General features: G+C 37.9%; 1 protein-coding gene across 2 annotated transcripts in view; it reads right to left on the bottom strand.

The window, feature by feature from the left end:
• The window catches only part of pfkmb (phosphofructokinase, muscle b), a 41075-nt gene that overhangs the window by 12482 nt on the left and 15265 nt on the right, over positions 1–13328 (bottom strand). For both annotated transcript variants that reach the window (XM_051706823.1, XM_051706822.1), the window contains 10 exons: positions 11576–11741; positions 11428–11472; positions 8475–8583; positions 8249–8344; positions 8049–8141; positions 7789–7914; positions 7377–7441; positions 3509–3572; positions 3158–3304; positions 2965–3035 (listed from right to left, as the gene is read on the bottom strand). In XM_051706823.1, coding sequence (XP_051562783.1) covers positions 2965–3035; positions 3158–3304; positions 3509–3572; positions 7377–7441; positions 7789–7914; positions 8049–8141; positions 8249–8344; positions 8475–8583; positions 11428–11472; positions 11576–11741 — 982 coding nt within the window. The remainder of the gene's footprint in view (positions 1–2964; positions 3036–3157; positions 3305–3508; positions 3573–7376; positions 7442–7788; positions 7915–8048; positions 8142–8248; positions 8345–8474; positions 8584–11427; positions 11473–11575; positions 11742–13328) is intronic.

Here is a 13328-nt window from a genome sequence, read left to right as displayed (position 1 = left end):
CACGTTCTTTCACCTATCTGCGCTATTTTTTATTGTTGGTGTATGTAAACTTAGGACATATTTGACGATGGACGTCTTTGACAGTTTCAGTGTGTTTCTGCCGATGTTCACCTCCAGTATGTGTGTGTGTAATTTCACCATTCTTTGGACTATGATGTGTTCATTTTTTTTTTTTTGGGTCATGTCAGCATCGATTGTTTGTGAACCGTCATAATACAATTCAAGCTTTGCAAATTAACTATTATTGAAGGATGGGGTAGTTAAAAAAAAAAAATCGAATGAAAAATGAAAAATGAAAATGGTGGAAAATTATCATATATTACTAAATTGTGACTGTTTTTGTGCAAAAACACTTTCATAACATTATCATTGGACCTCAGGGAAGATAATACAATTATAAAAAATAGCACTTCATGACCCCTTTAAAAATTTAATATATTTATTGAAACACAAAGACCTTAAAACAAAAAGATTTCTAAATTCGAATTACATTTCAAGCTAAAATAAAATAAAATACAAATAACGAAGTGGTCAAAAAACTTGTATATAACTACCCTCTCCAAATTCTTTCACCAGCCCCTTTTGCAGTGACTTAAAAATCACTCTATGACAACAGGTGGAAAAATACTAATACAAGTTAGATCATAAATACAATTATTTATATAAACATAATAATGATAATAATTCAAAATAAACCATGACTTCTAGAAAGTTTAAGTAAGGAATAACTGACACGGACCACTGAATTATTGAAAATTAATGCACACCCGAGGTGGTAATGCGGTCACGATGCCCAGCAGAGTGACCGTTACACCTCGGGTGTGCATTATTTTTCAATAATTCAACGGGATGGAGTAAATTATTATGCTTATACCATGGTTACCACACCTTAAGACATCATTCAGGGTTTTATGTCAAGATATTTTCTGGTTTTCGTCCCTAAAACGTTCTTGTGTGTGGAACTACTTTCTTCCGCCACGGATTCAGCGTCTTGCTTTGACACAGTCCGAGCCTTCGTTGCTAGTTCAAAAACTTCACTTTAGGACTAGCAACAGAGGATTGCGAGGCTCACGCTGCTTTACTGGCGCACTTATTGGAGTAACAAGGTAGTGAATTTGTGCGTGTGTGTGAGACAGTATTGTATTACTCGAGATCGGTCTTGGTCTCGAGACCACTTTTTGATGGTCTCGGTCTCATCTCAGAATCGACCACATTTTTACATGGTCTTGTCTCGTTCTCAGACAAAGAGGACTCGGAATTTTATTTCAAGACCGGTCAAGACCACAACTGGAGGGATACCACTAAATTGCCTGTGCATTGTCTGATTTAATTGTAATAAGTAATATTTTAATAAGAACTTAAAGAGACACAGACATAAACACACACACGGCAGCTGCGCGCGGCACTCTCTCTCCCGAACTGCCGCATCCGGCTGCATTTATCCCTCTCCTCAGCTGATTATCCCTCCTCCTCATCACAGTAAGTTTAAGCACTTCTCAGCAGCAGCGAATGTCGCCATATTTCTGTTGTAAACTTTAACAACTGTTTTCAACCCCACTGAGATGCAAGTGTGTGCTGACATGATGGCTCTGTTTTTTGCTCACGAGTAAGTGTGTGCATAATGCGTATAATATATGTGTGTCCACGTGTGTGGGAGAGTGTGTAAAGAGAGAGGAGGGGTGAGGGTGTTTCCTTCAGATAATATAGAAACTGTTGTATTGATCAAATGTATCTTGCTTTGATACAGCTCAAGCCTTCATTGCTAGTTCGAAAACGTCACTTTAGAACTAGCAACGGATGCTCTGCTTTTCGGCATTGGAGTAACAAGGTAGCGTGTGTGTGTGTGTGTGTGTGTGTGTGAGCAAGACAGAGGGGGAGGGGTAATGCGGTGCTTTCAATAATAGCTATGTGAGGCTGATTAGGGTGAAATACATTGAAACATAAAAAGTTTCACATATTAAAAGTTATAATAGAATTCGGATAATAGAAACTGTTATATTGATCAAGTCACGAGGCTCTATTTGTTGGTTGCGACACGAATCTCAATGTGTGTGTGTGTATGTGTGTGTGTGTGTGCGCGTGCGTATATATGTGAGTGTGTGTAAGTGCGGGGGAGACCAGGGAGACCGGGCGGCGCTTTTCAACTGAAATTGAAATAAATGTAGGATATTATAAACATTTTTTGACGTTCTTAACCGATTTACTTTCACCAATGTCTTTGTTTATATGGTTATTTTGCTGTGGTAGCACGTACGGTGTGTGTGTGTGGGTGAGATGAGAGCGAAAGAGAGAGAGAGAGAGAGAGAGAGAGAGAGAGAGAGAGAAAGAGAGGGAGCCCAAGGACATCTTTCAATCGAAATTGAAATAAATGTAGGATATTATAGACATTGTTTGTCATTCTTATACGATGTACTTAACCAGTATCTTAGTTTTAATTGGTTATTTTGTTGTGGTAGCCTGTAGGGCTCTTTGAAATAATTGAAATAATTTGGCGAAGTGATATGGAACCGTTATGAGGTCAAGACCTGGAACTACTTCATAGCTGTGTGTTTACTTGACAAATAATTACACACAGAACGTCCGTCAACCAATCAGAATCAAGCATTCAGCAGATCTGTGGTATAACACAAAAATTACCAACTGCTGATGGAATCTCCAAACTGCAAATACAGGAACTGAGTTTAGACTTTGCACTGAGAATAGAGGTGCTACTGAAATTTCTTAGCGCTATGACTTATTTTGCAGGAAAATAGCAAATTGCGCTTTGCGCCACTTCATTAACATACGAAACACCCACCCACAGTTTGCGCACATACACCCACAGCTTGCATAAACACTCCCACCCACGCCCACTTGCGCTTTGCACTGGCACCGAAATTGCACTTAGAATTAGCATTCAGGCCAAAGAAAACTGAGCTCATCAAGGCACTTCAAAGGGACTTTAAATTAACAGCCCTGTAATACCTCTTGGTTCCTAGATTAGAACCGCCTTTGCCTGTCCAACCACCCACATAGGCCCATGAGACTGGTTCAATCTGGAAACGACAGCAGATAAAGAGAGACAAAAAGAGACAGAAAGAGCAATAGATTAAATCATCTCTCAAAAATATTTCATAAAATGGACTCATGGGTTCATCAAGTAATTGAGATACATTACAGTCCCGTGTGCAAGTCCTTCGAAGCCGTCATGCACAGCTAACATGTTGTGTCCTTGAAGGATTCCAATCCTAACCGCTGAACGGACAGCAGCATTCATTCCTGCACATGGAGCTCCCACATTCAGTATTGCTACGTTTATATTACTCTACAGAAGGAGAGAAAGATGAAAAGAGTGAGAGAATGACATGAAGGGCAGAGGGGCCAATATATATATATATATATATATATATATATATATATATATATATATATATATATATATATATATCAACCACATATACAGTCGAGCCTAAATAAAAGAGATAAATGTAAAGTGACTTCTAAATGATCTGCAGATGCTGTTACACACCTTCACGTCAGGGGCGGTCACATGGGCCAAGAGCTTATATGTGTTCCAATTGTTCTCAAAACTCCTGCAGGAGAGAAACAGCCAGGGTTGGGGAGTAACGGAATACATGTAATGGGATTACGTATTTAAAATACAAAATATAAGTAACTGTATTCCACTACAGTTATAATTTAAATCATTGGTAATTAGAATACAGTTACATTCAAAAAGTATTTTGATTACTGAAGAGATTACTTTGCATTTTATTGTCATTTGTGTCATTTAATATTTAGTCCTTTCAGATGGAAAACATTTATACATACAAATGATGCGATCCAAAGTGCATTTGAACTGCGGTGAAACACCTTCTTATGATGTGTTACATTCATATGAGCAGACAGAGAAGTAAGTTTGAAGTAAGTTTGGAGCAGAAGAAATAGAAATAAACCTTGTGTAAATAGTCAGCTTTACGCTAACCTAAAATGCTATTTCTAGCCATTTTACATGCACGTTACCAGACACGATCATATGTTTTTATCAAGAAAATTCACGTTGGATCATAATTTCTTTTTTTCTAGTAAGACCTTTGATATTAGGGCAAAAATCTTATGCTTGATCATTTTTGTATTGTTTTCCTGTAAAAATATCTAAAAATCCTTAAGACAAGATCAGTTTGATTTATCTCCTTTTAGAAACAACACTGCATAAGATATTTAGGTTTTTCAGAGAATGTATTTTTAACATGTGTATTTTGTCTTACTGTACTGGCAGAGTTTTTAAGAGTCAAAACAAGTGAAAAAAATCTAACAGTGCTGAAGATGTAATCCAAAGTATTTAGAATACGTTACTGACCTTGAGTAATCTAACGGAATACGTTACAAATTGCATTTTACAGCATGTATTCTGTAATCTGTAGTGGAATACATTTCAAAAGTAACCCTCCCAACCCTGGAAACAGCACACCCATCACGAGTTTAGTCATCAGCAACACTGTAAATTTTTTTTCGTAATTTTAATGGTAAAAGACTGTAAAAAAACATTAACTGGTTAACGGGTAGTTACCTTAAAATATACGAAAAAATTTTTTTTTATAGATTTAAAAAGACAGTACATGTAGTTTTACTGTAACATTTTGTAAAAAAAATTTTTTAATGTAAAAAGTATGATTTTTCTGTATAATTAACATAAAAAAAATTATATTATGTTTAACAAGAGAGTACATGTACTTTTTATGGTATTGTTAAAATTACGGTAAAAAAATATAATTGGGCATTCCCAGAATTCCCTGCATGACCCAATTCATTTCATTATATTTTATGGGAATAGTTATGTTTCTTTTTATTTTTAATATTTGTTATTTACTTTGGGGTGTTCTGTGTTATATCTGATGTAGTTTAGTTCATGTTTACTGCATTATTTAAATTTCTCATGTGTTACCCTGATGATGTTTAGTGTTTGTGTGAGTGACACTGAGCACTGTCTCTAAATGTTTATTGATCATTGCTCCAGGAAGGGCTTCTATTGATGAACTTCATGTCATCATGTGCTCTTCTGTCATTTTTACGGTGATTAACAACACATTATAAAGTGGAAAGCAGAATTTTACAGTTTCAGAAGATTAATATATCAAGTTTATTCACCATAAATTATACAGGCATCAAAATTACATCCCGTAAAGCCTGAAACATGGTTACCGTATTTTTTCTGTGAATTTCTGGCAACCACAGTTTTTTTTTTTTACAGTGTATAGTGAAAGCATGGAAAAGAAAGTACACTGAAGAAATGTTTTGACAAACAACCTAACAATGTGCATCAGGTGGTAAGATTTAAATTAACTGGTTTAATTCAAGGCAAAAATACAATCACTGAGCACTTTATTAGGAACATTATGGATGGGGTCTTTTGCTGCTGTAGCCCATTCGCCTAAAGGTTCGACGTGTTGTGCATTATGAGATGCTATTCTGCTCACTACAATTGTACAGAGTGGTTATCTGAGTTACCACAGCCTTTCTGTCAGCTCCAACCAGTCTGGCCATTCTCCGTTGACCTCTCTCATCAACAAGGCGTTTCCGTCTGCAGAACTGCCGCTCACTGGATGTTTTTTGTTTTTGCCAACATTCCGAGTAAACTCTAGAGATGGTTGTGTGTGAAAATCCCAGGAGATCAGCAGTTACAGAAATACTCAAACCAGCCTGTCTGGAACCAACAATCATGCCACGGTTGAAATCACTGAGATCACATTTTTTCCCCATTCTGATGGTTGATGTGAATATTAACTGAAGGTCCTGACCTTATCTGAATGATTTTATGCATTCCACTGCTGCCACATGATTGGCTGATTAGATAAATCGCATGAATAAGTAGGTACACAGGTGTTCCTAATAAAGTGCTCAGTGAGAGTATTTTTTAATTTTGTATTTTTTTTCTCCCATTTTCTCCCCAATTTGGAACGCCCAATTCCCAATGCCTCTCCGGGTGGCAGAGGACGAATCTCAGTTGCCTCTGCGTCTGAGATCGTCAATACGTGCATCTTATCACGTAGCTTGTTGAGCGCGTTACTGCGAAGACATGGCACATGTGGAGGCTTCACGCTATTCTCCGCTGCATCCACGCGCCCCACCGAGAGCGAGAACCACATTATAGTGACCATGAGGAGGTTACCCCATGTGAATCTACCCTCCCTAGCAACCAGGTCAATTTGGTTGCTTAGGAGACCTGGCTGGAGTCACTCAGCACGCCCTGAATTCGAACTCGTGACTCCGGGGGTGGTAGTCAGCGTCTTTACTCGCTGAGCTACTCAGGCCCCCAGTGAGTGTATTTTTAATATGACTGAATCAACCTGACTATTAGGTTACACCAATGCAAAAAAAAAATATTTTTAAAGGTTAGATCAAGTACAGGGTTTGAAATTACATCCGCCAAATGCGAGTAAAATTCGGCAGTGGCAGGTAAAGTTTTCATCTAATTTTCTGTAAATAACGGGTGACTTGGAGCCGCAACCGAAACAAATTTCATTGTATTCATCTTGCTTTAAACACACTGAATATGCCTTTCATAATGTAGGCTACACGTGCATCTGTGCAGGGCAAATATGAAGCCTGCTTTCGCATGAACCGCTGCGCAACACATCAGTGTGTTCCAGAGTTAAGATTGCCAGATGGGATGGTGCAGACCAAAACTTGAGTGATTCAGTCGAGCTTCACTCGATATCGCGCCGGCTGGTAGAGACCACAAAGCTAATGTGAGTCATTTGAATTCTACAGAGAACATTCTAGTTTAAAGCGCTATAGGAAGTCAAACCCTCAAACTGCAAGACAGCCCCTAGTTTTTAAAATACACATTATCATCCTTACTAAAATTTACTGCAGTAAAACACTAACTGGTACTGTAACTGGTAAAGATTCATATTAAATCTATTAAGGCAAATCTATTAGACTTTATTTTTTTTAGAATATATATAGGCAAGTACAATTTAGAATGAAGGGGTTAAAATCTAAACTTCCATGAGTTATCAACAAATTATTGACACATTTTCCTCCTGTTCTATACTACTCCTGTTCTAACTGTCCATGTTTAATTTCAGATATTCCAAAGGTCACCTCAAATCATCAGGCTTGTGTCCTGCTAAACTAAAATAATTCTCATTCAAATAAAATGTCCAAACAAATGCATGCAGTTACTTATCACTTTTTGTGGGCAGTGGATTTTGGCTGGTGAAGATGTTGAGTGGCTAGTGACCTTGGAAAACTACTAGCCACAGTGGCCGGTGGGCAAAAAAGTTAATTTCAAACCTTGATCAAGTAGAAATAGAACCTTAAGGCAGCAATTGCAGGTTACGGATTTTTACAGTGTAAATAAGAAAAGAAAAAAAAAAGGATGACAAACTCACTTTCCCCTGAGCTTAACAGCTTCCTCGAACTTGCCCTCTGCCATAGCTTTGGTCACCTCTTTAGTCTAAACAAGGAGAATGAGGAATTACAAATTAAAAATTGATTTTAAAATTTAAACTCATAGAGAGTACAAAGGGACTATCATTTATTTTCAAATAAATAAATACATTAATAAAAATAGTTTAAAAAAATAAAATTAAAAAATTAAAAAAAAATATCCGAATTTGTGAAGGAGTGAAAAAACAGTTTAATGGATTTGATTTGGAAAACCACATTAAAAAAAAAAACATCAAATGGTAAGTATTTATGCATCCTCAAAGAGGTAAGTAAACTGGTCATGAAAGTTTTGAAGCAACAATGTTGATACTGAATTCAGAATTTACAGGGATGTGTGTGTTTGTGCCACCTCACCACTTGCACACACTCCATGAGGGGCAGTCGGACAGCCATGTTTCCAGACAGACTGACTACACATGCTGGTGTGTCAGGAGTGGCCTCCAGCAATGCCATCACAGCCTCCACACCCATCCTACTGCCCTGAGAACAAGAGACAGATGGTAAAAAATTTTCTTCAGCATGGGTGACATATGCCTGCAAATATGGTATTTAAACAAATTGTAATGTAATGTAAAAAATCAAATATTAGAACAGGATATGAATTAAGATCATACCAGGATTCTGTCAAAGGCTGAAGGTGTTCCTCCTCTCTGCACATGACCCAGAATTGTGGCACGTGTGTCAAAGCCAAGCTTCTTAGTGACCAGCTAAAAAAACACAAATATACACAAGGCATGAGCCATGTCAAGTGCCAGCTAATAAAAAATCATAAGCCATGATAATATTTCATCATGTGTTTGTGTGCAACTCTTACATTCTTGATAATGTCACAGGTGATGGGTTTGCCTTGGCGATCTAAAGCTCCTTCAGCCACAATGATGACATTCAGACGTTGACCAATGCTTCTTTGCTGAACAATATGTCACGTAAACACATACAGTATATGGGGAGGGGACAATACAATGATATTAGAAAGAATATAATGTTGATGACACTGTTAATTAATAATTACAATCAATAAATATGTGTTTAGATGTTACATAGGTTAGTCTTCTGCATAGATGGACCTCCCAGCCTTCCTCTGGAGGCATTTCAGGAATAAAAACCCAGTCTGCACCACATGCCAGGGCAGTAACTATGGCCAAATACCTACAACATACACGTACACATAAAAACACTCTTGGTTAGAGACAGCAGTCTTGTTTATAACAATACTATTGCAGCTTTTTTGTTTCTATATCTATTTATCAACAAAATATTATAAATTACAGAACATGGCTTTGTTTAAGATTTAGAAGTTTGATGTAGAACAGATAATATATGAGCAGTGTTTGGGTAGGTTACTTACAAATAGTAATCCACCACAAATGACAAATTATTTCTCTAAAATTGTTATCAGATTACTTTACTAATTACTTCATTGGAAAAGTAATCACATTACAAATTACTTTACTTTTAAGTTAATTTCTAAAACACTTTTCATTGTTACCAGTGTTGGGTGTAATCCATTTACACTAGGGCTACATTCACACAGTCAATGTTTGGGATTGACAATTGCATTTACTAACAGATGTGAGTCTTGAAATGTCCTGTTCATACAACATCTTATAGTAGTGGCTTGAATACTGTCTGTATGAACAAACAAACGTAGTCACAACCATATTCTAACAGCTGTATCCATAGTGACAGTGACTGAAGTAAATATTGAAGACAGGATGTTCATAACACTGGCATGTGTTTTCACAATTGACTTTTCACAGTTGACTCACAATTTTCATAATTAACCGACAGTGGCTTTGAATGCTTTTTAACTGCGCGCAGAGCGCAGCTTTTGTGTCACGCGGCTCGTACACATGAGCAGCCGGTTGGATATTTGGATGACACATAGCTTATATCTAAGTCCCTGTGAGTTAACGAAACCCCACATGAAACACACGAGACATGCTTGTGTACAGTGCACCGTGGCTCTCTCACATTATATGATGTGACTAACAACTAGTCGTCCAATGCGGTTCCATTCACACAGCACAGGTTTGCCAAGAATGCGGTTGCGAGTCCTGAAATTCACAATTTTTAAGTAATTTATCCAACACTGACAGTAGCTCACATTTCTCCTTCACAATGACTCATTACGAGGCCATAATTCATGTATTCTACATAAATAATATATTAGAAATAAGCATAACCCTAAAATGTACTTAAAAGTTATTAAATTAATTGAAAGTCAGTAACTGTAATACAGTGCATCCGGAAAGTATTCACAGCGCTTCACTTTTTCCACATATTGTTATGTTACAGCCTTATTCCAAAATGGATTAAATTCATTATTTTCCTCAAAATTCTACAAACAATACCCCATAATGAAATCTTTGCAAATTTAAAAAAAAATAAAAATAAAATAAAAATCACATGTACATAAGTATTCACAGCCTTTGCTCAATACTTTGTTAAGCACCTTTGGCACCAATTACAACCTCAAGTCTTTTTGAGTATGATGCTACAAGCTTGGCACACATATTTTTGGGCAGTTTCTCCCATTCTTCTTTGCAGGACCTCTCAAGCTCCATCAGGTTGGATGGGGAGCGTCGGTGCACAGCCATTTTCAGATCTCTCCAGAGATGTTCAATCAGGTTCAAGTCTGGGCTCTGGCTGGGCCACTCAAGGACATTCACAGAGTTGGCCCGGAGCCACTCCTTTATTATCTTGGCTGTGTGCTTAGGGTCGTTGTCCTTTTGGAAGATGAACCTTCACCCCAGTCTGAGGTCCAGAGTGCTCTGGAGCAGGTTTTCATCAAGGATGTCTCTGTACATTGCTGCATTCATCTTTCCCTCAATCCTGACTAGTCTCCCAGTTCCTGCCACTGAAAAACATCCCCACAGCATGATGCTGCCACCACCATGCTTCACTGTAGGGATGGTATTGGCCAGGTGATGAGCGATGCCTGGTTTCCTCCAGACATGACGCTTGCCGTTCAGGCCAAAGAGTTCAGTCTTTGTTTCTCATGGTCTGAGAGTCCTTCAGGTGCCTTTTGGCAAACTCCAGACGAGCTGTCATGTGCCTTTTACTGAGGAGTGGCTTCCATCTGGCCACTCTACCATACAGGCCTGATTGGTGGAGTGCTGCAGTGATGGTTGTTCTTCTGGAAGGTTCTCCTCTCTCCACAGAGAAATGCTGGAGCTCTGTCAGAGTGACCATCAGGTTCTTGGTCACCTCCCTGACTAAGGCCCTTCTCCCTCGATCGCTCAGTTTGGCCAGGCGGCCAGCTCTAGGAAGAGTCCTGTTGGTTCCAAACTTCTTCCATTTACGGATGATGGAGGTCACTGTGCTCATTGGGACCTTCAGTGCTGGAGAAATTTTTCTGTACCCTTCCCCAGATCTGTGCCTCGATACAATCTTGTCTCGGAGGTCTACAGACAATTCCTTGGACTTCATGGCTTGGTTTGTGCTCTGACATGCACTGTTAACTGTGGGACCTTATATAGACAGGTGTGTGCCTTTCCAAATCATGTCCAATCAACTGAATTTACCACAGGTGGACTCCAATCAAGTTGTAGAAACATCTCAAGGATGATCAGTGGAAAGAGGATGCACCTGAGCTCAATTTTGAGTGTCTTGACAAAGGCTGTGAATACTTATGTACATGTGATTTTTTTCGTTTTTTATTTTTAATAAATTTGCAAAGATTTCAAACAAAATTCTTTCATGTTGTCATTATGGGGTATTGTTTGTAGAATTTTGAGGAAAATAATGAATTTAATCCATTTTGGAATAAGGCTGTAACATAACAAAATGTGGAAAAAGTGAAGCGCTGTGAATACTTTCCGGATGCACTGTATGATTACAAGAATTTAAAATGTAATGTATTACACTACTTTTTTTTACTAAAAGTAATTAGATTACACTAACTAATTACTTTATAATTGGATTACACCCAACACTGTATACAAGCATACAATAGCAATGAAACGTGCATTCTCATATACTGCAACATACCCACAATGCCTCCCCATCACCTCCAAAATGAAGGCTCTTTGATGACTGCAAGGAGAAAAGAATGGTTAAATCAAGTTATCAGGTTCTGTATATGAGGAGTTTCATAATTTGACCACATGTTTGCATGTGTGTGTCTGTCTGTATGTACCTCTGAGCTGTTGTTGTAATGGCATCCACTACTTCCATGATCCTGTGTAGAGCTGAATCTGTGCCAATGGTCATATCTGTGCCACAGAAATCATTGTCTATTGATCCAACCATGCCAACGATGTTCAGATGAGATGAACGCTTGGCCTCCTCTGCTGTTATCTTACCTATAAAAACAGTCATTTATTGCTCTCAGAAATCCAGTGACATTGGTCATCATGACTCTAATTTGGACACATTCAATGTTATCGGCTCCCTTTGGCAAGTAATTTCAAAAACATACAGTAGTACTGAATAGATGAATTATAGCAAAGGGTGCCAGAGCACATTGGGAATGGTAGTTCTGAGAAAGGCATGCCACATAAATTCTGCTTTATGCTGAATTATTTGGTTTCTCTGGGGTTCTTACAAAAATTTGGTAACATGATTATACCATAATTTTTGAACATGATACCATGGTAAAACAATTTTATTCTTTAAAGTACCTTGTAGTTTCATGTAAATTCTATGGTATATGAATATGGTAATCATTCAGTACCATGGCATACATGACTATTACTATCTGATACAATCACTGTATGAAGGTACACCCTAGTGAAAAAGTAATATACCAAATTGTATTTAAAATACATTTTTTTTCATGATAAGAATATTACAAATACATTAACATATCAATGTACTAATTGAAAGTACCATGTAACTGCACTTATTTCATGCTTTCGTCAAATGCACACAGAGCAACTTTGACCACTACAAATGAAGTAGTAAAGTAGTATAACTTTTACAAATGCAATTAGGGGAAGTATACATTAAGTTCATATATAATGTACTTTAAGATAGTACACTGGTTAGGTGCTTGTTTCAAACAAACTTGTTTTATGATTCTACAACTCGTTTGAACAGTGTTAAAAGCAACTGTCATAATAATGTTCTTCGAGCACAAACAAAATATTAGTAATATGACTTAGAAATATTTTCCTATTATATATACTGTATTGTCAGGAATAAGAGGCTCAGGACCCAAACACAGAGTGAAAAATAAAGGTTTATTTAATACAAAAATAAAACACAAAATTCTAACATAAATCTCCCACAAGGGGGAAAAACAAACACAAACTACCTCGTAGGGGAAAACGTAAAGTAATTAATCCAGGCTGGGGCAGAGGTTACGGGGAACAGAAACAACCGGACCGAGAACAGAAACAGGAACAGGAACAGGAACAGGAACAGGAACAGGGATGAAACAGGACCAATTAAACACCACCAACATACAGACAAGACCAACTGGAAACAAGACAAACTGGTACTGGACAGCAAACACAAGGAGACTAAAATAGGAAGAGAAATCAACAGGTTAACAAGACGGCAGGTGTGACTAATATTCTAATAATGGGCAAACAAGGAGGTGAGGTATGATGTAAGACAGAGAGACATGGTGATACAGAAAAAAAACAAAGCCACGTGCTCTCACAAGACAACAAAACACCTGAATGGCATGAGCACACATCGCCAAGACAATAAGGCAATATACGCCCATGCCAACCGACAAGCAAGACAAGAGAATGTGTAGCAATGCCAAACATGGCGATGCCATGCATTCTCACACTAAACGAAACCTGAGCGTACATCGCGAGGCAATGTCACACGATGCACGCAACAGGTGGCAAAAACAAGACAGGACAACTGTGTTAGAGTTTGGCCACACACAAACCCGAAATCTCAGACCGGAGTGACCGAACCTCAGCACAACATGA

This window comes from Myxocyprinus asiaticus, chromosome 9 (genome assembly GCF_019703515.2).
Source record: "Myxocyprinus asiaticus isolate MX2 ecotype Aquarium Trade chromosome 9, UBuf_Myxa_2, whole genome shotgun sequence".
NCBI lineage: Eukaryota > Metazoa > Chordata > Actinopteri > Cypriniformes > Catostomidae > Myxocyprinus > Myxocyprinus asiaticus.
Note: the sequence above shows the minus strand (reverse complement) of the source record. Positions and strands in the feature narration are given on the sequence as shown.